Source organism: Dromiciops gliroides, chromosome 2, assembly GCF_019393635.1.
Source record: "Dromiciops gliroides isolate mDroGli1 chromosome 2, mDroGli1.pri, whole genome shotgun sequence".
Classification (NCBI taxonomy): Eukaryota; Metazoa; Chordata; class Mammalia; order Microbiotheria; family Microbiotheriidae; genus Dromiciops; species Dromiciops gliroides.
The window spans coordinates 92297702-92325234 of record NC_057862.1 but is presented as its reverse complement, the minus strand read 5'-3'; the positions used below and the strand labels follow the sequence as shown (position 1 = coordinate 92325234).

Genomic DNA, 27533 nt, shown 5'->3' with positions numbered 1-27533 from the left:
CGTGTATCTTTCCAAAAGGGTACCATTCAGAGGAGTTTGACTATATGGTACCACAGTGCCATCTAACTGTAAGAATTTTTAAATTCTATTTTTAAAATTTTAATACACAGATACACACACACATATGTAAATCTACTCCCAGAGACACTGTAATCTAACGATGAATTTAATAAGTTTCAATTCAACAGCCAGAATAACAATATATAAGTGCATCTAGTGTGACAAACAACTATAAAGCAAGAAATTTTACTTTTCTGCAAACAGACTTCATAAGAAAGCATGTCATGGGGCAGCTAGGTGGCGCAGTGGATAGAGCACCAACCCTGGAGTCAGGAGGACCTGAGTTCAAATCTGGCCTCAGACACTTAACACTTACTAGCTGTGTGACCCTGGGCAAGTCACTTAACCCCAATTGCCTCACTTTAAAAAAAAAGAAAGAAAGAAAGCATGTCAAACCACTTTTTGCCTAGGATTTTTCAATTACAACTTTTTATACAAAGAAGCACATATTGTTTTTGAAATATTTCACTGACACCTAGAAATGCAGCAATTTTGACCATCATATTAAGATATTTCTCCAGGGAAACAAATTTATTGAGTTTATATTATAGAAGTATAAGAAATTGCTGCTATAAGAAAAAAATTAAATAGTCATAAAAGCCAACATTCTCATTAAAATTAAGTTGAAAGCTATTATAAACAGAATTTCCACCAATCAAGTAAAAATAGTACAAAACAACTAAAAGAAAAACATGTTATATAAGCTGTAGGAAAAAAAAAAACAACAGCCTTCTATAGTTGACATAAATTTAAGACCATAGTGGCTATTTGGGCAAGTAAATAGAAGGAATAACAGAATTGTAAGGCTACCTCCTTTCTAAAAAATGAAGGCCCTAGAGATAATCAGGAGAATGGAAATGGTCGAATCAGAAACATAACAAGAATGGGTGGGTCATGTTTTGCCAGGAGAGGAAATTTAGAGGCTGTTAACAATACTATTACAGGATACTCAACACTACCCACAAATCCCCTCCCCCAAATACACATACATACAAATACAGATACACATACACATAACCATAAGCTCCCCTAAAGGTGAGCTCCTCCCTGGCCCCTAGAATATGGACAGCCCATCAACAATGTAGAAACCCTGTAGAATGCTGGGGTGGGCTACCTCCTCCTGGTGGCTATGCCCTACCTAGGTATGCAACCACACCAACTACAGACAAAAAAATGCTAGTTAACACTTTTGCTCCAGTACACTGGCTTCCTCTTCAAATGCTGAAATGCTTCCTCACCAGCCTTCAACTTTGGAATATAGCTATGAAGCAGTAAACTGCTGACAAATGAAAGTTAAATTACTATGCTGCACTGGGGAAAAAAATAGTACCTGACTCTATCACTCAAAACTTCATGGTGGTAGCAGTAAAAACAAATGTCAGTGTCTAGGTGGACTCCTCACAGCAGAGTACCTCCTCCAACTTACTCTCTGAGAAACTGTATATATCATGCTCAGTTAAATTTTATTTAAGTAAAGATTTTCAATGTTTTCCAAACACAGGAAATAATAAAAAATGAGAAAGCAAGTCATAACTTATTTTTAAAAATTTTCAAAATACCATAAAAGTTGGGAGGGATGAAGGAAGAGAGGATGGATTTATTAAGCACCAACTAGTTACCAGGCATTGTGTTCATCCTTACAACTCTGGGAGAAAGGTGATAAAAATATTCCCATTTTACAGATAAAGAAACTGAGGCAGAAAGCGGCTAAGTGACTTGCCCAGGATCACTGAACAGCTATTAAGTGTCTGAGATCGGACATGAACTTAGGTCTTCCTGATGCCAAGTCCAATGCTATATCTACCACAGCACCACATTACCTCTAATCACACTGCACCACCTAGCTACCATAAATCACAATAAACTCCAAATGGATATATGATCTAAATATAAAAGTTCATATTATTAAAACATTAGGGAAGGGAATTAGAGGAGGTCACAAAAGATAAAATGTCCAATTTTACTTGGCCATTTTCATAAAATTAAAAGACTTTTGCACAAAATTAATGGAATTCAATTAGAAGGAAAGTAAACTGGAAGAATATCTTTGTAACATATATATCTGATAAAGGTGTGATAATTCTATATAAGGGAATTGATAGAAACATATAAAAACAAGATTAATTACCCAATGGATAAATAAACAAAGGATATAAAATAGACAGTTTTCAAATGAGAAAATGTAAATTATCAAGGACCACATAAAAATGCACCAAATGACTAATTAGGATAACTGAAATTTTAAAAACAATTAAGATTCTGCCACATACAAATCAAAGTGGCAAAGATGACAAAAGAGGAAAATTCCAAATGTCAGAAGAGCTTTGGAGGTCAGGCATCCTCGTGCGTACACTGTTGGTGAAGCTTTAAATTGGTGACAATTCTAGAAAACAATTTGGAATTATACCCAAGAAATCACTAAAATTAATCACTCTTCTGACCCCATACTATCACTACTAAGCATGTACCCCAAAGAAATAAAGGACCATATATACAAAAAAATTTTATAACAATATTTTTGATTGTACCAAAGAAGTGGAAACAAATGGGTACACAGAAACAAAATAGGATCATAGATTTCAGAGTTGGAAAGGACCTTAGAGGATGTGTAGTTTCCTCATATTTCAGATGAGGAAATTAAGGTAAACAGGGAGGTTGCTTGAATTGCCTAGGATACACATAGCTAGTAAGTGTCTAAGGTGGAAATTTGATCTGAGGTCTACCTGACTTAGATTAATATAGTAGATTATTACATCAAAACAAATGACAAATAAGAAAGATTTAAAGATCATAGATTTCAAAGTTATGTGGCTTATATCTAACAATATCTATCATATTAGAAATGAAAGCATTTTAGTATTATTATGAGAATAGCTTTGACCTTGAGGACCCCCTGAAAGGGGTCTCAGGGATCTCAAGGGTCCCCAGACTACACTTTGAGAACCACTGCACTGTCTTATCTCATCCCCACCCAATAGAAACTTTTCCTTTTGACAAATAAGTAGTCAAGGAAAACAAATCAACACAGAGTCCTAGTTTGGAAAATGTACACCTTATCCTATACCTCTTGGGCAGCTAGGCAGTATAGTGGATAGAGTACCAGGCCTCAAGTCAGGAAGACTCATCTTCCAGTTAAAATCTGGCTTCAGACATTTACTAGCTGTGCTTTATGACCCTGGGCAAGTCACTTAGCCCTAGTTACCTCAGTTTCCTCATATGTAAAATGAGCTACAGAAGGAAATAGCAAACCACTCCAATATCTTTCCTAAGAAAACCCCAAATGGGGTCAAGAAGAGTCAGACATGACTGAAAGACTTAAACAACAACAAAAATGTAGTTTATTACCCTTCTGTCAGGAGGCAGTTAACAGGCTCCTTTGTTAGTCTCCTGAAGTCATGATTGGTCACAATGTCGTGTAAGAGTTCTGAAGCTTTTTTTCAAAGCATTTTTTCCCCTTTTATTGTGGTAATTGTGTAAATTGTTTTGGTTCTCTTTATTTTACTTAACATCATTTCATGCACTTCAAGGTTTGTAAAGTACTTTGCAAATATTTCATCTGATCCTCACAAAAACTTTGGAAAGTGTTATTATTATCCCTAGTTTAAAGATGAGGAAACTGAAGCAGACAAGAAGTGATATGTCCAGGGTCACTCAGCTAGTAAGTGTCTGAAGCTAGACTTAAACTATGCCAAACCCTCTATCAACTGTACCACCTAGCTACCTAGGTTTGGTGGGGATCTTTTGTTTGTTTGTTTTTAAATTTAAAAAGACACAGCAGGGGGGCAGCTAGGTGGCACAGTAGATAAAGCACCAGCCCTGGATTCAGGAGGACCTGAGTTCAAATCCAGCCTCAGACACTTGACCCTTACTAGCTGTGTGACCTTGGCCAAGTCACTTAACCCTCAATGCCCCACCAAAAAAAAAGACATAGCAATAAATGTTGTCATTTAAGGTCCTATTATACACTTTGGACTATGGGGAAGGAGGCAGAATGGGAAAAAGGAGAAACAATATAAAAACCATCCCAATTTTTAGCTCAACTTTTAAAAAGAAATGCCCATCCCCCCACTAAAAATTATATGATTTAATCAACTTTGAAAGGCTTAAACTGTGAACTGTTAAATGAATACTTCCCTAAAGCTATACTATACAAGCTATACCATTCACAACAGGTTGAGGAGAAAAAATGAAGCAATTCCTTACCTGCAGCTCCTTTGAGACTCTCTCTAAGTGGTTAGTTATCTTTTTAATCAGATCACTATACATCTGTTCGGAGTGCTGCTGGCATACACATTTATACACACAGCTGCAGGAAAACAAAAAAACTACTTAACAGTGAGACACTTACAGCAACTTCAATTTAAAACAACTATGCAAATGGACTGTAGCCAAAAGAAAATACACTTTGGCCCCTAATAGGCTTTGCCTTTTGCCCTCAAACAACTTTCAACTACACTAAAATGTTTCTAAATCTGAGATTATATTATCACTCATAAAAAATGTTGGCAATTGTGCATAACCATACTTTCTCCTTTCAACAGTACTAGAACAGCATCTGTGATTAGTAGAGGATGTCAACCATTATAATAGCAATCTTCAAGTTACAAACTCTTGGAACATAGCATGATCTTAAAATGTTTGTTTCCAAAGAAAAATGCACTTAAATTCAAACAAGTAGTTACAAGTGCTAGGAATCTCTGTTCCAAAATTAACTGTCATTTCCCCCAAAGCCCATTTCAACCAATATGCAGCCTAAAAGTTACTATATTTTTCTACTTTACAAATTAAATGTGCAGCCGTTTATGAGAAGGCAGTGTTTGGGGACAGAAGAAGCACTGGCTCTGGACTTGAGTAGAGTTGTTCAGTCTTTCAGTTATGTCCCACTCTTTGTGGCCTCATCTGGGGTTATCTTGGCAAAGATAATAGAGTGGTTTGCCATTTCCTCCTCCAACTCATTTTACAAAGGAGGAAACTAAGGCAAACAGGGTTAAGTGACTTGCCCAAGGTCATATAGCTAGTAAGGGTCTGAGGCCAGATTTGAACTCATGAAAATGAGTAACTATTTGTGCATTAATAATTGTTTTGTCTTTTTGTTGTTTTTCTAGCACTGTCAGCTATCATGGTTGCTAGAAATAACTACTGTCCATCACCTCCATTATCCCACCATTCTATTTTACTGCTTTTAAACTGTAAAGAGTCAGGAAACTAGACTATATGCAGTTCTAACAAGCATGGTTGAGAAGGGACAACAGAATTAGAGCAAACTTTTCACAGAGAGAAAAATACATGATCATAAATTCTAGTACTGCATTTCTACAAAACTAACTGATCATTTCCCCTTCCACTCATGTCCCTCCTCCCAATTTCCATAGTTTCCCATTAATGACACTATTATTCTCAACAAGGTTAAACTTACGAGTCATCTGTCTCTTCTCTTCTTAATCCCCTACATAAAATCAGTTGAGGAATCCTGTCAACTCAACCCCATCAATAGTTATAGTTATCCCAACTATTCCTTTTACTTTAGCTGCCACCAATCTAATATAACCCCTTATATTATCTCAGAAAAATGGGAGTAAATTTCTATCTAGTCCTCTTTTTTCCCCCCACCACTCACTTCTCTAATCCATCCTCCATCCCCTGACAAAGTAATTTGATCACCTCACCCCCCAGCTCAAAAGCCTTTGGGGAGTTCCCACTGGCTATCAAGCAAAATACCAACTTCTCAGCCTGAAATTTAAAACGTTCCATAACTTAAATCCAACCTTTTTATAATCTTATTTCATACTCTAACCCTTTATACAGTCTCAGCTTCAAATTGGATTACTTACTATTCCCTAATCTTAATTGACCCTTAACCTCTGTATATTTATCTGGATGATTCACTCTATGCCTTGTTGAAATCCTTCCATTCCTGTAAAGATCTCTCAGATGCAAACTCCACCATGAAGTCTTCCCTGATCCCTCAACTAAAAATGAGCCCTTCCACTTAAATCTCTTAGGTCCTTCGGTATATGCCTCTCCCCCATTCAAATGTTTATTAATGTGTTCGTGGCATATATCCCTCATTATAAGCTCCTTGTTGGAAGGGGTTATATTGGACTTTCTTTCATCTTTGTATCACCTTAAACATAGTAATTAGTTGCTTAGTAAATATTTGTTCAATTGTGGCAGCAATTTTTGTGAGTTCTTTTTACTCATATCTACGTTCTTAACAACATTCTAGATGGTTGAAATGGGGTGGGGCAGAAGTTGGGGTAGAGGGGGCTGATTTCCAGATAAGCAGGATATTACTTTACTTCTATATCTGTAAAGCAATTGTAAAGTGAAAAATACCTATTAAATTTTTCATCCAACTTGTTTTTAAACCAGATACATTATACAACAGGAGCTGTGGCTATAAAACCACCTTTCTTTTTCAAGTCATCCAGAATCTTAGAAGCTCTACATTCTCCACAACGTGCTAGGAAGGTGCCTTGACAGCAGTCATGCTAAGTACTCCTGGCAAAGAATTACATAGTTTTCCCTAATTTCACATGAGAACTGAACATCAAAACATTAAAAGGTACCTACCATAGGTCTCACTAACTAAGGAAGAAGGGAAGTTAAGCCATATTTGTAAAAGACAACAAATCTTTGGAAAATGAATATAATCACAAAGTAATTATTAGTAGGAGCACAGATTGAAAGAGAACAATTTCTGACACCTATCCTTATCAGCTACGTAAAAAGGTGATTCTATAGCTGAACAACCAAGAGTTTGTAAGCAAGGTTATCTTAGAGAGCAGCTAGTGTTGGACTGGCAAGAATGAATTGAGACTCTTGGCAGGTGACTAGATCTAAGTCATAATACTTGGCTTCATAGTAATCTCCTTGAGGGTAGGGACTGTCTTTTTCCCCTTTTTGTACCCCCAGAATTTAGTACAGTGCCTGGCATAAAGCAGGTGTTTAATAAATATTTAGTGACTGATTGACTTTCACCAAGACTCTCCCTGGACTTCAACTCTCTGTCCTCACCTACCACATTGTCACCCTGAGAAACTTCATTTTGGGAGTCTTCCCCACTCCTCATCAGTGTCTCCCTATCAGTACCACCATTTTAGGAAGAAATCTAGCCCTGTTTCACTTCATTCTTGCCCAAACTCTCTCCAAGACTTCTTGTCTGTGGCACTATTAAACTAGCACAACCCCCTTTTTTCCCTACTCTCAGACCCACTTATGTGTTGTCTTCTCCCATCACAATTTAAGATCCTTAAGGGCTGCAACTCTATTGCTGCTTGTATTTGTTTCACCCAACCTTAATACAGTGTCTGGCACATAGAGAATACTTTTACTGTCTATCTACACTAAGAGTCTGTAAGGCTAATCAGATGCATGTTTCATACATTTTAGATAAAACAATGTCCACAATAGCTACCCCTATAAACCTGGGAATAAAGAGTCTGGCTATTGTACCCTTAAGGGCTAGAAAGAAACCAGCTTCCTCATAACAGAAAAATTATTGTCAGCCACCATATAATTCACTGCAAAGGGCACTAAGATTTTAAAGGGTTTCACACGTAGAGAGAGGAACTATGATATCTGCTAAGTAAGTAGGGCTAGGGACAAAAGGAATGATGAAACCTCAGTTGAAGTAGAATTTTGACAGCACCTTTGAAAAAGACTTTAGGGGAGTACTGAGAATAACTGTGGTTTGTGGAACTGACCTAATAAACTACATATACGCATTAAAAATTAAGTCACATTTAAATTACAATTGGGCGGATAAATGTATCATGGTGAAAAAAAAAGTTCAGTCTTACCTGTATATCTGTTCATATGATATAGGGATATAGTCACCAGGACTTTGAGTTAAAAGCTGATCTATGGCACCATCCAATTTTGGCCAGTATGTGCTCTTATAATCTTCAATAGTTATAACATTCATTACTAAAAATACAAAAAAAAATCATTTTCATCTACTACATTTAAAATTGTGAAGCAATTTCATTATAAAGCTTATAAATATATCTGAGCTATTCCCCAATTTTACACATGTACTCTATCACCTAATCATGGTTCCATTCCTAATTGGTACCCCATTTCAAAAGAAGAGAAAAACTGCCCAGTCAGTCATTTTAAATAGCCATCAATTATACCTTGAAAAGAATTAACAGCTTGGAAATTAAACAGTTTGTCTTTGACAATGAAAGTATTTGGCAAATTCAGCTGATATCACCAGCTTCTCTTGCTCCTTTTCCCAAAGCTTCAGATGCCACTGAAGCATTCTCAAACTCTAGTTCATAATCTAGTTACTGCTACTAAGAAGGCAAATGTGCTCCCATTGGTATAGTTCAAATGAAGGCAAGATCAAATATGCCAGAATGAACACAACCTGAGCATTGCAAGGCAAAGTGCCTACGATAATTTAAAGACACAGTCTTGATAACGTAGAGATAGTCTTCAAGAATCCTGCTGAGATCTGTGAAACTCAAGTAACTACCTCAGAACCCCTACAGTGGCTAACACTAGCAGAACAAGGAAGAAAGTCAAAAAGGAAATAACATTACTCTATCTGACATTAGTATTAAATTGACAGATAATTCTTCCCTCTACATTTAAGTTTCACTTCAAGCTCTCATACTATTCCTAACAATTCTAAAAGGCAAGCCATTATTAGCTCCACTACAAAAATCAGATGGCTGAGAGGCTAATACCTAGAATGAAACTATAAAAGGTAGAGCTAAGTATGCAAAAACATCCCATTTCACCATCTACATGACAGTTAACCAGACATTATCTGGTCACATTAAAAGACATTGCTACTTCTCAAACATAACAAAAGCTACAACTTAAATATGGAAGAGTTTTACTGAAAAGAATGTAAGGCTTTTACTAAGAAGCAATATAATCAAATCCCACTGTAGTAGTTCTGACAAGTTTTTCATTCTAGATTTGACAAGTAAGCCACCATTTCAAAACTGCTGCGTTTCTGAGATATTTCCAAAGTTACTTTTAAAAATAAAAGCAGGAAGCATAAGTGAAAGTGGAAAACTTTAATGGTTATTTCCACATCTAACAAAAGCTATAAGATACTTAATTGCTGATAACTACTTTTAACATATACACACACACACACACACACACACGTGTTGGATGACCCTCTTCTGTCTAGTTTTTTGAGACACTACAATCTCCTGGTTCTCCTAAATGACTTATTTTTCAATCTCCTTTGCTAGATTTGATAAGATTCTCTCAAGTCTTTCAAGATTTTTTTGACTTCTGAATCTAGATTAATTATTTAAGCCACTGATAAAAATGTTAAGCACCACATTTCCAAGCACAACTTCATAGGGCACTACACTCGAGACTTCCTTCCAACCATTAACAACTGAGTCGAAACATTAACCATAGCCCTAACTATTGTGGTAAAAATTATTTGTGATAAAATCATTATTGCAGTTTTTAGCTGACTCATTTGGGAGGGGCCACACCTGGCCCACCCTGAAGTTCTGTATGCTACTGAGGTCAGAAGGAGAACTCTCCATAGGCAGTTTTTCAAGGACCTCCCCTTTGGGGGGAAGAAAGATTGATCACTCCCTGAAGGGAAGAGGAGGCTCTTCCAGAGCGCTAGGCCTCTTCCTGAACGCTGTTCTTAGTTTTCTCCCCTTCCGTGGCGCGAGCTCTCGATCTCTCAGGCTTCCAGGTTTTGGTGAGTTAATTACAGAAAACCCTAAATTCCTTTGAACTAGCTTAATTGGAAACGGTCTGGGGTTGCATAGGTTAAGTTTAGAGTTAAGAGTATTTATCTGTATTTCTTTTTTCCCTATTTCCTTGTCTTTGATTTTTATTAGTTTCACCTTTGTTGTTTAATTCCCAAGTAATAAAATCTGATCCTTCTGTGAATTAAACCTGTAAGATTCCTTTCTTACTGGCCTGGGAGAAATATCTAAAAGGGGCAGTTCAGAGGGGAGAGTGAACCTAAAAGGTCCCTCATTATTTCCAGGACCCCAATATTAAGGCGAGTCACCCAAATAACACTCCGTATATCAAATTTTGGCCCTCACACTATGCTACTGCGGCTGAAGAAGAGACTCTCAAATTCTTTAATAAAATCTAAGAGCTATGCCTCCAGCATTTCCTTGATCCCAAATATATACATACATAAACACATTTAGTCTGGCATGACCTGTTTTTAATAAAACTGCTAATTCTTTGTGATAAATACTCCTTTATCAAATACTCTCTTCAGTAGGACTTTTGACTTAGGAAAGTCTATAGTTTATGTCATTCTCTTCTTTTATGAAAATGAGGATTTTGCACTCCTCAAATCTCTCAATATCTAATTTTCCATCATCTTTGAAAGATGAATAATTGAAGATTCGATTGGTTGAACAATCCTGTCTGCCAGATCTTTCAGTACTTAAGGATATAGTTCATCTGGATCGATCAAGTTCATGGATCTAGAGATGAAAGAGACCACAAGAGTCATTTACTCCTACTCTTTCATTTTGTAGCTGTAAATACTAAGGCCTAGAGACATTAGGGACTTCCTCAAAATCTTAGGTAGGGTCAGAGTTGAGATTTCAACCCAGGTCCTGACTCCAGAGCCAATGCTCTTCCACTGACTTCAGCCTAAGTGTTTGCTGAATGAAATCCACTCAAGGATTAGATACTAACTCCTAAAAGGTAGCACCCCCAAAGCAAACAATATTCCCAATGTGGTGTGACCAAAGACAGAATATAGTGGAGCCATCAGCTCCTTAATCCTCTGTTATAATTCTCTAAATATAAACTGAAATCACATTAGCCTTCTTGAGTGCCATATCACACCAGTGACTCATAACAAATTTGCAAATTTACTAAACCACCTCCCAATCTCAACTTCTGTCCACACATAAGTCCCTTATGTTATATTCATGAAATTGATTTTCCTGAACCCAATAAAAAGACTTTACATTAATCCCTATTAAATTTCTTATCAAATTTGGCTTAATATTCTAGCCCTGTAATATCAAGCTCACATAGACCAGGAAGGCCAATAATGCATACATAAGAATCCCTATGGGGCACACATCAACATGGCTTTCAAATGCAATGTTATCTATGTTTTAATGCATTTTTATTTATTTTGTTAAATATTTCTCAATTACATTTTAATCCAGTTTGGGCTGTAGTGGGGAGTACTGGAAGTGGACATATCTGACACCTCTGTTCTAGCCTGTCAATATCTTGACTTATGAATAATATTAGTTATAATTAAGGTAAGTAAAAAAATTATGAACTGTCCTACCACAAGCAGGGAGAGCTACAATAGATGTCTAGATATATCAAGTCTCCCATCCCTACCACACAGCCTTATTGCCATAGGCTTTTACCAAGCTCCTCAAGAATTTCTTTTTGATTTCCATATGGTCTATAAAATAGACTGCTCCTGCCTCCACTTTTCTTCACCCAAATGATCTATCCCATGCTTTCCCTACATTTCCTTAATTGTGTATGTCTCTTTAATGCTACTATCACATTACAATCATGGGTCCTCATTTTAAAGCTCAATACCTATAAGGTCAAATTTGTCTACCTGCATTAGTATCTCTAATTACTGATACAATATACATGATATATTTTGGAAGTACCTTGTCGATAACTTATAATTTATTAAGAGGTAAAAACATCAATTTCTAGCTTTTTTTGTTTAATCATTTTTCAGTTGTGGCCAACTCTTCCTTACTCCTTTTGGAGATTTTCTTAGCAAAGAGAGTAGAGTGGTTTGACATTTCCTTCTCCAGCTCATTTTACAGATGAGGAAATGGAGACAAACCAGGTTAAGTGACTTGCCTAGGGTCACACAGCTAGTTAAGTGTCTGAGCCTGCATCTGAACTCAAGACTTTCCGAAATGAGTCAGTTTAATGCCATATCTATTTGCTGCATGTCACCATGTGATAAGAACCTTGACAAAAATAATTATTAAATTTAAAAATATTATTTCTATTAGATCAATCAACAAACATTTATTAAGTGTCTACAAGAGACTGCTAGACACTAGGGACACAAACAAGGAAATAACCCCTACTCTCAAGGAGCATAAGTTAATTAAATACATATTTATATAATGTGAAAAGTATTGTTTGTTTCAAATATAATATCAGGTGATATTACACTTATCACTTAAGTGATTCAGATCAGAACAGTAAGCATTTGTAAGACTAAATTTGGGAGTAGGTAGAGGTGGTTAAAATATATTTGGTATTTTAAAGGTTTGGGAAATGCCAGCTTGCTAGTAATTAGGTGACGATTAAAATATAAATTTATTTCAACATAAATAAAAGCATTCTCAACTCCCACACAACTTCAGCAACCATTGCCAAATTAAATGTTTATATATCAAACAGTCTGAGGCATACACACATAACCTGATGCCATTCGGGCTAATGTAGCTAACTAGTTCAGTCCTGCCTGATAAACCAAGTTACTTGGAAAAACAGTGAGGGCCCAAAATATCTTTTGGAATTGGCTAGATTTTCACAATTTATCAGCTTAAAATTTTAAAAGATTGGAAATAGCTAAGCAACTTTAGCACAGGGAACAAATGAATACTAAACTCAGAAATCATAGAAAGGTTTAATAATTCAGAATTGCTCTTAACTATAGTAATTGACTCATTGCCATTCATTGATTTATACCAATCTTCTATGAAATCTCAGCAACTCCTGAAAGCCAGCCAGTGGTCACTGTTAAATATTCAATTAAAAACTAATGTCATAACTCCAAATCTTAATCTTTGAAATCTTTGTCATCAACATGTCTCATCAGGCAATGCTCAGACAAGTCTAAACAATTTGAAATAGAACTTCGAGTAAGAGTTGCAAAAGCATGCCTTCTTCCTAAATGGCAAATGCAAAGGAAGGAGAAGGAATGGGGCAACTAGAAGTTATTTTGACTGTTTTGGCCTAGACGACAGCATTCCATCCTTTAGTTATACATTTTAGACCTATACAATACCACCCACTCACCCCTCTGAAAAAAAAAATAACATGTTTATAATTTTCAAGTGTCAGCTTAAGTACACAAAAAAGCTATGGTAATTGTAACTATATCAGACTCAAGACAAATTAATATTGGCCCCGAATTTTAAGTAAGCTCATCTTACTGTCATTGTCACAAATGTGATGACTATTCAAATCAATTCTATTCACCCGTAACATGCCAAGGCACTTAGGGTTGGACTCAATGGCTTCTAAGATCCCTTCCGACTCTAAATCTCTGATCCTATAATAATGCACTGGAAAAAGAGTTTGGTTTCGGGTTTGGCAAAAACCTCAACTTCTATATCTTAGCTTTCTCAATTGTAAATAAAATCCCAACAATTGTAAATAAAAAGATTCGCCTAAGTAAAATAAGAAAAGTATATATTAAAGACCAGAAGGAAATAAAATTGGCTAGGTAACTCAGCACCAAATTAGAGTTGTTAAGACCAAAAAAAGGTAATATAGGCTCATAAGCTTAAATTCATAGGCTATTAGAAACAACCTAATCCAAACTCCTCATTTAACAGATGAAGAAAACATGGTTACACAGTGAGCAAACTCCTGACTCCAATACCTTTTCCACAACTACAACTGTCTCCTGAACAAGGTAGAGTATTAAGAAAAATATTTTAGGATTAGCAAGAGAGTTATGCTTAATATACATATAATGGAGGCTGGGCGGGCCAGACATAAGATTATTGCAATAATACAAACATAGGTAAAATGAAGGTTGGAGTAGATGACTTCTAAGGTTCCTTCTTGCTCTGAAGCCTAGGAATGTGGTTTAGTGGTAGCACTGAGAATAAGAAGGGTTAAACTGGACACGTTCCATAAGACACAGTCAAGTACGAGTGACAAGCTGGATACAAGGGATGAAGGAGAATAAGGAGGTAATGTAAGGTAAAGAATATTAGATTTGGAATAAATTGAAATGGGTTGGAATTCCAGCTCTGCTACTTACTGTTTGACTTTAGGCAATTCCCCTACCTTAATTCTCTCACTTGTAACATTAAAGAGTTGGACTATGTTATGACCTAAGGTCCCTTCTAGCTCTAAATTCATGATCCTGTACCTCCAAGTTTTCTAATCTGGGAGACTAAAGAAATAACTGACCACTGAGATACCTAAGAAGAACTGATTTCTAAGGAGAGAAGTAATATGAAAAGACAAATTCTATTTTGTTCCTAGGTATCCCCAAATCATCTCAAACTCTTCAAGTAAATTGTCTTCCAGACTGCTGAAAATATTGGATGGGAGTGCAGGAGGATAGGAGAAGGATAGGAGATATAAATTTAGGAGAGATTTACAGAAGGGGGGAAAAAACAGCAAAAGAGAAACAAGAATGTGCTTTGGATCTGTAATTAGACAACTCCCTCCATCAACTTTAGTATAATTAGATAAGGTCTTCGTAGATAAAGACTAGGGAGCTTCACACAAGTAGTAAGTGTCAGAAGGAGAACTAGAGCACAAATCTGCACTATAAGCCCACCTCTTACCTGATACCAGACTGCTTCTCAACAGCATGTCTCAGGGGACTTTTCTCAGTCCTCGGTTTTCTTGACCTCTCTGACGACAGCCAACTAACCCACTCCTTGAAACTCTCTTCTCACTTGACTTCTGTGGTTTCGTGTTTGCTTGGTTCTCCTTTTTCTTTTTTTTTTTTTCCCCCAAACATTACAGAATTTCAAGGAGGAGTGGATTAGTCTTGCCTCAGAGAAGTCAAGGAGAATGAAAAGTAAGAAAAGTCCAATGGATTTATAAAGAAGGAAATCATTCACTAATAACTTTTTAGAGAACACAAAACTCAGTAGAATTAATCTGTTTTAATAATGATAATTATATTTGTAGTTTATAGAGAATTTTTTGAATGGAACTTGAATTACATTTCTTCACTAAAGTAATCCAAATAGTCTCCTGCTCTGATATATTCACAGCACAAATGTTAAAAGCTTTAGCCCTTGTCAAATTTATCACAGTCAAAATTTTCAAAGTAGAAATTAGTGTTTTAAACATGTCTTTAAAAGTCTACATTATTTCAGCTTCTTTCTGATAATGAAAAAATACTTATTAAAAAATGAAATGATTAACAAACAAATGAAAAAATAATACTTTGATCCTTATAGTACGAGATGGGATTCACAGTTGCATCTAAGAGTATGCCAGTAAAAGGGGAAACAAAATCATTGATATCTGCTTTCTGCATATTAAAACAAAACATGCCCCATTTATTGCTCTTGGTTTTTTTGTCAAGTTGTAAAACAAATCATGGCTGATATGTTGATATGTCTGAAGGAAACAACAGTTATAAAAGTAGGCTAAGAAAGACTATTTTAAGAAGTTTCTTTGTTTTTGCTTTTTTAAAACAATACTGAATATAGAAATTCTGGATGAGGCAAAATCCTCGAGTTTATTGTAAAGACATGGTTCAAACAAAATGTTTTATGAGAGCACTGGTGTCTGACAAGATTAAATAAAATTTAAAACTTTGGCATGACATATAGCTACATACATATTTGGCATTATATATTGCTATAAACATATCTCCTCTTCAGTCAGATTCCTTTATTCCTCCATCAATGACAATAAAAGTATTACATTTAGAGGAGCTTTGGGTCCAAATTCTAACTCTACTACTTAGTGACTGGGGAAGTCACAATCTCTTGAGGCCTTAGTGTCATCTGTAATGTGAAGGGGATAGTCAACATATGTAAGGTCTTTTCCACATCTACATCACATAATCTACATTTCAGACAATCTGTAACACTCTAGCTACTTGAAAGGCCTCAATAGGCTTTCCTTATTCCAACTAACTCTCCAGAAGACACAACACACTTGAAATTACATTGAAAACATGCTCTTGTCCAGTCTTTTCCTTTAGTTTCAGGCCTAACTTAGATGTCTATATAGGTGTTTTCTGCTGAGGAGAAGTCCTGGAATTTGAGAAAGCTTCACTAAGTATTTTTAAGGACAGAAAGCAGCCTAGGGTAACCTGCCACTTTCTACAGCAGGCAAGATTATCATCTGAGTTCCTCTGGAACAGCTACTGTATAACACAACTATGTACTTCTAAAATTACAACATGGTTCTTTAGGCTGCAACGCAGTAATGTGCAGTGAACACAATCCCTCTGTCATAGTTACAGGAAAAGCACAAAGACCATCAAGACCTCTACTAGGGGCAAAGTGGAATTTAAGTACACATTAAATTTGGCAAATAATAAACCAAAAGTTTATTTATCATTTGAATTGCTGGAGATGTCACACTTGAAGTTCTAATAACGCCTTATCTTTCATGGTACTAATTTAGAGGTAGCATGGAGAAATAGAATGGCAGTACATAGTAAGCCTGAGTCAGGCAGACCATGGTTCAAGTCCTGCCTCTGACACTTTCTGGATAGATTTAGGCCAGTTTACAACCCCTCAGTGCTTCACACAATTCAACTGTCTAAAACCAGAAGGCGGCAGCTAGTGACATAGTGACTAAATACTGGTCCTGAAGTTGGGAGGATCTAAGTCCAAATTTCACTTCAGACGCTCACTAGCTGTGTGATCCTGGGCAAGTCACTTGACCCCAATTGCCTTAAATATCCAGGGCCATCTCCAGTTATCCTGATATATATCTTGCCACTGGATCCATTTGGCTCTGGAGGGAGTGAGATTGGTGACCTTGCACAGCTCTCCCTCACTTAAATAAACTTCAATGCAAATCATGACATCACCCTGATATCATAGCCCTCTTGGAGAATGAAGGACAAACAACAAAGGCTGTAATCACATGGAGACATTTAAAGACACTGCACTGTTTGCAGATGGCCAGTACTCTACAAAGGATGAACAACAAAGGTCCTAAAAAACTGCTAATCTGCATTGGTAGAGGGAGTCTCCTACAATGAAGTCACAGGCATTGTCTAAGAATTAGAACGGTAGAAAACGAACTGGATTTGGAGTTAAGTCCTGGTTCTGCCATTTAATAGTTGTACATCTTTGGAAAAGTTCTTTCAACTCAAGTCCGTTTCATCTGTAAAATGGGAAAAATAAAAATAATGGTACTGACTACTTGAGACTATGGTGAGATTATGTACTTTCAGGTGCTTTGGAGCTATACAGAAACAATTAGTGATAAATCTTTGCAGAGTGAATTTGGAACATTAACTTGAACACATTCTCTGACCCATAAGATTAACTATATCATCTGCTAGATATGAAACATCTTTATACCAAAATTTCACTGCAAAAATATTTGATGTTATCTATACAATCGACTCTGAAAAGTTAGGATCTTAATGAATTCTTCTCTGTAGCTGAAGTCAATCCTTCCATCTAATAACATAATCAATGAGTAAACATGATGGAAAATGCTCTCCACATCCAGAAAAAAGAACTACAGAATCTGAACGCAGATTGAAGCACAATATTTTCACTTTTGTTGTTGGTTTTTCTTTTTGTTTCTTCTATCTTGTGGCTTTTTCCTTTTGTTCTAATTCTCTCACAACATGACTAATGTGGAAATATGTTTAACATGATTGTAATTTATAACCTACATCAGATTGCTTTCGGGCTTTGGGAGCAGGGAGGGAAAGGAGAGAGAAAAATGTGAAACGCAAAATCTTATGAAAATAAATGTTGAAAACTATCTTTACATGAAGTTGGAAACAAATAAAATAAATTACTATTAAAAATGATCAATGAGTAAAGAAGTCAGTCCATTTTTAGTCAATTTTATACAGTCATGCCTAAAATTCAGGAACTCTATTTGCTGACAGTTGCCCTAAAGTAAGACACACAAATAGTGAATGGAATTTACGTCATAGGCTGACAAACATCAAGAAAGTACTATACTAGCCTGAACCATATAAGCAATACATGAAAATCTTTTCGTAATACAAGGCTGAAAGCAGTCAAGCTAAAAATCTATCTTCTATTTAGGCTGCAATAATGTGCCAACTGTTGGAGTGAAAAAAGAGATTAGGAGAGGTTAAGAAAGTTTATATTTTGGTACTGGCAGGTCAAGACCAACCTGATAAGCTCCAGGTCAAGGTGGGTCCATGTAGCTTACAGAGACATGGAATTGGACCTTCTGCAAACAGTACATCTAGCTTTTTCAGGAAGTTTCATCAGTGTCACCTTAGCGGAGGGCTTTTTAACCTTGTGTCACAGACCCCTATGGAAGTCTGGTGAAAACCTATGGACCATTTCTCAAAACAATCTTTTTAAATGCCTAAATTAAAATACAGAGGATTATCAAGGAAACCTATTATATTCAAATATGGTTATCAAGTTGGGGGTTGAGGGGGAGACCAAGTTCCTGGACACCAGGTTAATAATTTCCTTAAAGTGATACACGGTTGGTATGGGATCACCAACAATGTCTTGGAATGCAGCCTTTTCCAACTTACCTTTTTTCAAAAAAAATATTGTTTTAGCACAGTTCCACTGGACTAAACATGCAGAAAATAGTTAAGAGCAAAATATCTGTTATATGAAGTGATGAAAAAGGGCAACTATAAGGATAGAATAGGACCAAGAATAAACACTGAGACAATGTCAGTAGTGTAATACAACTATAAAATACCTATATATAATATCAGCCAGTACACAAACCTGCCATCTAACAATCCGAAACGGAATTCAATCCTACCAAGAGTTTTAAGCAACCTGTGAAACAAAGAGGGAGAAGGAAAGACATGTGTCTCTTAAGGTCTGAATGCATGAACTGACCTCTTTGCAAACAGAACAACTCCCCTACAAAATGATGTGGAGAAATCTTACTCAAGACTTAACAAATAAACCCAAATATATTTTCCCCTGAATTCCAGATCAAATTATTTTAAAACATCTTTTAATTAGAACAAAATGTAATGGAATCAAAAACACTTTCATTGGGAACTTGGTTTTCATTTATTATTTAACTTTATTTCCAACTAGAGTGTTTTCTTATATTACTACCCGTAAATATTAAGCATCCAATCAATCTGTTCTTAGCTCTAGTACAACTCATCCTGCCAATTTGCAAGTTCTGAGAAGTGCCGACCTGGAACTTAATAGCAATTCAAAGATAAACTACTTTTGCACAGTCCTTTCCCACCACACCCACACAACGGAAAGTCAATTAGGTATCATCTTCAAGTGAAAAAAAGCAATGATACATTATCCTCTAGTAAAAATTTGTATAATACTATAATTAAATACACTGATTCAGTCAAATATTTACTCTGCATGGAAAACTGGGCAATTACTAGTACAGCTTAACAAAATTAATCAGTAACTGAAAACCTAGTTGCAAAGTTGCTTTACCAGATGCCACAGAAAACCCCTTAAAATAATGGCACACACCCAAAAAAAACCCCAAAACACAAATAACCCAGTTATGACTGATGTCTTTAATTTAGAAAGAAAATCAACTTGGAGGTATATGAATATGTTTTCCAACACTGAGGAAATCAAACTGGACCCCTATTTCAGCCGTTTTAAAAATAAGTGGCATACCATCTTAGTTCAGGATAAAAAGGCAGGTTTCTAAACCCAAATATGCTCACAAGAGTTGACCCAGATAGATCACTTATCTGCCAGAAAGTTTTACACTCAACAACAACAAACTTCCAACTGGAACAGGTGTTGGAGAAAGTTATTTTCAGAAACTTCGCCTTTGAAAGGAAGTCCATAACTACTACCTTCAAAAATCATTTACACTCCTTCCATTGAATAAAGAAACAGTGTTCACTCTGGGAGCAACCCACCCCGCCTCGTCTCTTTGGGTTAGAGGTATAGACAGGGGGTCACTCGGATTTGGGGCTCCACCACGACGCACAGGCCGGCTGGTTTCGAATGGGTAAAAAGCCCAAGCCTGGGATTCGGTCTCGTCTCGACAGGCGAGGAAGTGAAAGGTGTCCGCCTTCCCCCCACCTTCCCCCTCCCCCCGCCTCCTCCCCACCCCCCCCAGCGCTTCCTCCCCCTTCCCCAGCCCTCCGGGCCTGACAACGGCCAGCACCGCACGTTCCCCCTTCCCCGGCGGAGGGGAGACGGGGAGCGCATGAAGAGGGGAGGGGTGCGGCCAGAGGGTGCGGCCAGGGGGTACGGTAACGATCGTGCCCACTTCGGGCGCTCTCGACTCTGGACGGCGGCCACCCGGGGCAGGTCATTCACCGGGCTCGGGCGGGCGGGAGGGGCACGGCGAGGGTCTGGGAAGCACTCACAGAACTTGGAGGTGGAGGTATTGATGTTGATGGTGGCGCTAGGGGTGGGCGCGGTGGCCACCTTGGCTACGGCCGCGTCGCAGCTCTTCATCATCATCATCGTCACCCCGTTGGCCTCAGGCGGCGGACTCAGCCCTTCCTTAGGGCCCTTCCTCTCGGTGGCCGCCGCCGCCACGGCCAGCAGCTGCACTCCCGGCGGCTCCCGAGGCGAGGAGGAAGAGGAGGGGGGCGGCGGTTGGGGCGGCGGTTGCTGCCGGTAACCGTCCATGGCGGCCTCCCAGTTGTTGTGGTTCTGGTCGTCCATCATCGCCTCGTAGCCGCCGCCGCCGCCGCCCTCCTCCTCCTCCATGCTCTCCTCCATGCCTCCGGCCCCGGGGTGCCTCGCGGGACTCCCCCTCCCCCGATACACACTCCCTCACACACCCCGCCCTCCTCCCCCCACCCTCCGGCCCCCTTTCCCCGCCTCCCGCGACACCTGCCGCTTCAGCCCTGGGGCAGGGGGCACCACAGCCTCATGGCAGCGCTCACATCTCCGCAGACTGGGGAGGGACCGGGGGAAATGGAAGAGCGGAGAGAAGAGAGGGGCCCGGGGGGGGGGGGGAGAGGAGGAGGAAGAGCGGGTTCGGCTCGGGGAGCCAGAGGAGACTCGGGGAGACACCGGTGCTGGTTACCGGTGGGCGCTCCCGGGCTAGCCTCCGGAACAGCCGAGCCGTAAAGCCGGGGGGGGCTGCTCACGACATTTTACAGCAGCTCCTGCTGGGCAGTGGAAAGGGGCAGAAGGGGAAGCAAAAGGAGGAAAGGAGGAGGGAACCTGGCCCGGCGGAACACGTGGTGCGAGCGGAAGGGAAAAGAGGAAGCGATGGCGAGAGGGGCGGGGCCTCCATAGTCAGCCCCCCGAGACACTATTGGCAGGAGTATAGCCAGGGACGCTGCGAAGTGGTCACGTGCTGGGGGGTTATAGTGTCGATTCAGCGGAGTTCTGACCCTCAATGGCGCGACCAATGATGAGCTCTGTAACGTGTGACGGAGGAGTGAACTGAGCTTGCGCAATTCCTGGGCCGGGGAGGGCTATGGAAAGAAGGGCTTGTCAGTTTCTGGTCTCCCTTGCACTTCTCTCCCCCCACCATGGTTGCCAGGACAACGCAGCACCTGGACAGCTCACCCCATTGAGAGGCCCAGTTAATAAAATAGCCTGTTGCTGCCATGAGATAAACGTTTAAGTGCAACAGCGCTTCTCTCCGGTTTTGCTTTGCAACTTCGGGAGATGCATAACTCACTGCCTGCTCCCTTCGTCCCCCCTCCCCCCGTGTAGATCGCAAACCACCCATGCTGTGTCATTCTTGTCTCTACCTTTCTATAAAACCTACCTAGAGAACCTTTTACTATTTTGTGTAGCAATGGAGTTGCCGATCTGTGATCACCCTCCCCATGGTTACGAGGCTATCTCCAATTAACCTGAATTTATAAGCTACAATATCTATTATATAATGGAAATATGTTGTCTGTTATGATCTTTATTTTCTCTCCGGTGGATAGGACGTTTTTGCAGAAGTCCTAGCAATTTATTTAGGCGACCATGGAGCGATTTTAGGATTATATATAGACCTAGAGACAGAAGATACCTTAGATGATTTAGATTCTAGTCCTGCATTTAAAAAAGGAAAAACTCGAGGTCTCACTGCAACTAGAGGTCAAAGGATATGAACATTTATCAAAAGGATAATTGTAAACTCTAAGTGATCCATGTGAAAACTCATTCCTAATAGTAAATGAAATGCAAATTAAAATAAGTCTAAGGTTTCACTCCACACCATAAAAATTGGCACGGATGACCAAAAAAGAAAAATAATGTTGGAGAAGATGTGTAAAACAGGCACAAATACACGTTCACTGTGAGTGGAAATGTGAATTTATCCAGCTGGGTATCAATTTGGAATTATGCAAGAAAGGTTACTAAGCTACCCATGGACTTTGACCCAGGAATCACAGCACTAGACACAATCCACTATAGCATTCAGTAAACACCTATTATGTGCTTAGCTGGGCACTATATAAAAAAGTGCTGGGAATATAAAGAGGAAATAGTTCTTGCCCTCAAAATACTTGCATTCCATCTGTAGAAACAACACATAGATATATAAGTTAATGCAAAATATATACAATATGTACCAACTATATATGATAATGGAGGGAGTCAGACACTAGCATCTGAAGAGAACAGGGTTTCGTATAAGAAGCAGTGTTTGAGGGGCAGCTAGGTGGCGCAGTGGATAGAGCACCGGCCCTGAATTCAGGAGTATCTGAGTTCAAATCCGGCCTCAGACACTTGACACTTACTAGCTGTGTGACCCTGGGCAAGTCACTTAACCCCCATTGCCCTGCAAAAAACAAACAAAAGAAGAAGAAGAAGAAGAAGAAGCAGTGTTTGAGCTAAGATTTGAAGGAAGCTAGGAATTCTGTTAGAGGTGAAGAGGCTGGACATAGAATGTCCTGTGGGGGGAACAGTAAACTGGGCAGTTTGGCTAGAATGTATGGGAATAATAAGGCTTGTATGATAGTCTGGAGCTAAATTGTGAAGGACTTTAAATGCCAAAGAACAGCATTTATATTTTATCCCATAGCCAATGGAAAGCCACTAGAACTTTTTGAGCAGGGGAGTTGAGAATATCACTTTGGTTATACTGTAGAGCATATATCAGAAAGGGAAATATTTGAGGCAAGGACACCATTAGAAGGCATTTGTCTAGGAAGACCTAATCTAAAGTAATAACTGCGTGAGCAAGAGAAGGGGATAAGTGAGAGATGCTGTGGAGGAAGAAGAATCAAGACGAACAATGATTGGATGTGGTAAGTGAATATAAAGAGTCAAGGATAATTCTTAAACTTGGATAACTAGGATTGTGGTGCCCTTAATGGGAAATGGGAAAGCAGAGGATAGGGGTGGGTTTGGGGAGAGGGGAAAATAATGAATTCTCTTTTTTTGGTATATATTGGATTTAAAGTGGAGATGTGGGCCTGGAGCCCAGCACAGAAAAAAATCAGATAGAAACTAATGTCTGATATATACCAAAATATTCATAGCAACATTCTTTGTGCTAGCATATGGGTATCCATTAGGAAATGATTGAAAAAAAATTGGTATGTGAGTATAATGGAGTATGTTAAGGGGATCCCCTGAACTTGTATCACTATATAGTAAGAAAAAATTAATATGAGAGATTCAGAGAAATATGGGAACATTTGTATGCACCGAATACTGAAATTAGCAAAACTAAAACTAAACAATATACACAAAGACATAACATAAAGTAAAAGGTCACTAACAGGAAACAAACTGAGAATTTGAAAAAACAGTAAAGGTCCAGGAAATAGATAACAAAATATTCCTCTTTTCTTACAACAGAAAGACTGGGAGGAATTAGTGGGGCAGAATAGTGTATACATTGTCGGATAAGGGCAATATAATTGAGTATTGTTTTTCTTTCTCACTAGGGAGGGTTCCATCTGGAATAGGAAGCTGTTAGGTGTTTGAGATAAAGACAACATGCATAAATAAAATGCATTTTGAAAGATTGTAATTAGTATATTTAAATCAATCCAGTGAATATTTACTTAGCATCTCCTATGTCAAAGCGCTATGCTAGGGAATGGAGATACAAAGACCACAAAAAAAAAAAAGCAAAACAATCACTTCCTTCAAAGAGCTTATATTCTACTAGGGGAAAACAACATGGTCACACATAAATAAATACAAAATATAAACAAATTAGACATGTAAGGGTGAGATAACCCCATCACAGTTAATGTAAACACAAAAGGCCCAAACTTCTCTTATCTCTCTATAGATCAAAGGTGTGAATTAGTTGTGAGCAAGTCCTTAATCAATCTGAGAAAAGTAAAATACTTGGATCATTGGGAAAAGATGATGTCACACAGGATTTATCTCATGAGTGGCTGAAGGAATCAGACATATCTCTGGGCCCATGTGTAACACAGCAAACCAGTCTAGTGGTGGAACAACTGAAGCCAATTCAAGCAAGAGATGGAGAAGTGGTCCTAGAGGGGTGGTGGAAGCAACAATAATACCAATACCCTCTTAGTTTAGTTTAAATGCTGGGATGAAATGGGCACTCAAAAGTCATTAAATGTTTAACAAAGGAGATTTACTTTGCCTTAACACATCAACAGTGTGCACCAAGACTACAGTGACCCTTAGCTTCTCTGGACACCACCTTAGTTGGAAATGTATCTGGCTAGTAGGTCATCTGTGTATGGTCTTAAGCACCCACCAAGTCTGAGGCCCATTCTCTCCTTCTTTGAGACTTTTTCTGCTTTTAGATGACCTGGAAGCTGTGCCAATCAGGCCCCATGAATAGCTTTGTCCTTTTACAAAGAGGTACTACAAATGCAAAGTCATCTGAGGAAAGAGTGCATTCAGAGCTTGGGGAATTAAGAAAAAACTCTAATGAAGGAAGTAGTCCTGAAGTGAGCCAAGAAGGGTTCCAAGAGGCAGAGATAAGGAGAGAGAGTATTAGCCCATGTAAACTCCAAGTATACTTATCCCAACTCCCACTCCCATTGATGAATTGTATTCCCAGAGCTTGCCTCTCTCCATCAAGGTTCTAGAGGAATCCTGAGGAGTCATGGGTGATTCTCTCAGTCCACTGGCTTGAGCCCCCACCAACATGCTTATGGCCAAGATTATCCATTGAAATTAAATTGCGGGGGCAGCTAGGTGGCACAGTGGATAGAGCACTGGCCCTGGAGTCAGGAGGACCTGAGTTCAAATCCAGCCTCAGGCACTTGACACTGGGCAAGTCACTTAACCCTCATTGCCTGGCCAAAAACCAACCAAACCAAAAAAAAAAAAAAAAAAGACTGGAGAGGTCCAGGTTATTAAAAACAAAACTAAAATAAATTGCCATTCAACTCTAATTAGCTTTAGTAGTGTTATTTACTGAAGCAGTACAGTAAACAACAGTTGATACAAAACATCTCCCACAAGTCTGTGGCACATTCTACCCCAAGTATATACAAAGTCCAGAAGAAAGTATCCAAAAGCTTAAAGGACACATGTGACAAAGTGGTAACTCTCAGTTCCTTGTTGCTTGACAAAGTTTCCCTTAGATATGGTAGTTTCTTTGCTGGCTTTTTATGGCACTGTGAAGCTAATGTCCTATCTGTCCTTTGCTCTCAATGTAGGCACTGCTGTCAGCTGATCCCAGGATATCAGCGAGAAGATGAGAAATCCAACATCCTCTGGACCCTTCAAACCTCACAAGATCCTCCTCTGGCTAAGGTGGCGTAGGAGGAAAGACTGAGGCCAAAACCAAAGAAGAGTCCTCTCCTTCCCCACAAAAATTTCCTTCTCAAGGGGGTTGGGCAAATGCCGCACTTGTTCTAAACTTTCCAATGACTCTGGTACTGACTGGCTTAGTAATTTACAAACAATTGCAGAAACGTGACCAATTTTCCTCAGCTTATCAGCTTGTACAATGTAAGTTTGAGGGACTTTTGAACTTAACATGATCAATAATAACGATAATAACTAGAGTCTGTATAGCACTTGAAGGTTTGCAAAGTGCTTTACAGATATTATCTCATTTTATCTTCACAACGACCCTGAGAGGTAGGGGCGATTTTTAACCAAAGTTACAGATGAAGAAACTGAGGCAGACTGAAATTAAGTGACTTGTATGAGGTCACACAGCTAGTGAATATCTGAAGTTGAATTTGAACTCAGGTCTTCCTGACCCCAGGTGCAGTATTCTATCCATTGCACCAAAGCCCATGATGTTACCAAGTTATGGTATACAGGCAAAAATGGGGTAGGATGGTTTAGGATGGTTTTGTCCCCTCCCTTAAACTTGCATGGGAGAGACAATGTTTCATATAAGGAACAGCAATTAGACAAATTTGACTGGATTGTAGCATGTGTCAAGGTCAGTAGTGTAAAAATCAATCTGGAGGGGGCGGCTAGGTGGCGCAGTGGATTAAGCACCGGCCCTGGATTCAGGAGTACCTGAGTTCAAATCCGGCCTCAGACACTTGACGCTTACTAGCTGTGTGACCCTGGGCAAGTCACTTTACCCCCATTGCCCTGCAAAAAAAACCCAAATATATCAATCTGGAAAGAGGCATCAGAACCACATCATGAACAGCTTTAAATTTCCACTAGAGTAATTTGTGATTTAACCTAGAGTCAAAAGGGAGTTTCTGGAGCTTTTTTTGATCAGCTGCCCCAGACAGAGAAGTACATAGTCAAATATAGAAAAGTACAGAGCCAAATAAAAAAGGATCCCAGCCAGATTCCTGGGATGCACCCAAGAAAGGGGTACAGAATAGATTAAGATCCTGCAGAGGAATCTGATATAGATGGATATTTGGCAGGTAGGAAGAAAACCAGGTTAAATCAGTGCCATGAAATACCAGAAAGGAGAGACCATGTAGGAGAAAGGGGTCAGTAGTGTCAGATGATGCAAAAAAAAAAAAAATTGGGAAGGATAAGGACTGAGAAAAGACCACTAAACTTACAGGTTTTGTTTGTTTGTTTTTGCAGGGCAATGAGGGTTAAGTGACTTGCCCAGGGTCACACAGATAGTAAGTGTCAAGTGTCTGAGGTCACATTTGAACTCAGGTCCTCCTGAATCCAGGGCCAGTGCTTTATCCACTGCACCACCTAGCTGCCCAGTAAAGGAAAATATTAGCATTTAAGGGGGGTAGGGAAAGACTTCTTATAGAAATCAGGAATTTTTGTTTGTTTGTTTTTGTTGTTGTTGTTTTTGCTGGGCAATGAGGGTTAAGTAACTTGCCCAAGGTCACACAGCTAGTAAGTGTCAGGTGTCTGAGGTCAAATTTGAACTGTCTCAGATCATTGCACTGCTTAGAAGAGCCAAGTCTATCACAGTTGATCATCACAAAATGTTGCTGTTACTGTGTACAATGTTCTCCTGGTTCTCAGCATCAGTCCACTTAAGTCCAGGTTTTTCTGAAATACTCCTGCTCATTGTTTCTTACAGTATGGTAGTATTCCATTACATTCATATAAAACAACCTGTTCAGCCATTCCCCAATTGATTGACATCCCCTCAATTTCTAATTCTTTGCCACCACAAAGAGAACTACTATAAATATTTTTGTACATATGGGGCCTTTTCCCTTTTTTATGACCTCTTTGGGATGCAGACCTAATAGTGGTATTACTGGGTCAAAGGGTATGCCTAGTCCCATAGCCCTTTGGGCATAGTTCCAAATTGCTCTCCAGAATGGTTGG

At 38.8% G+C, this 27533-nt stretch overlaps 1 protein-coding gene across 2 annotated transcripts in view; it reads right to left on the bottom strand.

Moving 5' to 3' along the window:
- CACUL1 (CDK2 associated cullin domain 1) overlaps positions 1 to 20692 on the bottom strand; it is an 86691-nt gene extending 65999 nt beyond the window's left edge. For both annotated transcript variants that reach the window (XM_043984559.1, XM_043984560.1), the window contains exons 1-3: positions 20261 to 20692; positions 7863 to 7989; positions 4264 to 4366 (exon numbers count right to left, since the gene is read on the bottom strand). In XM_043984559.1, the coding sequence (XP_043840494.1) occupies positions 4264 to 4366; positions 7863 to 7989; positions 20261 to 20621 (591 nt within the window). In that variant the 5' untranslated portion in view covers positions 20622 to 20692. The remainder of the gene's footprint in view (positions 1 to 4263; positions 4367 to 7862; positions 7990 to 20260) is intronic.
- Between the last annotated feature and the right edge of the window lie 6841 nt (positions 20693 to 27533).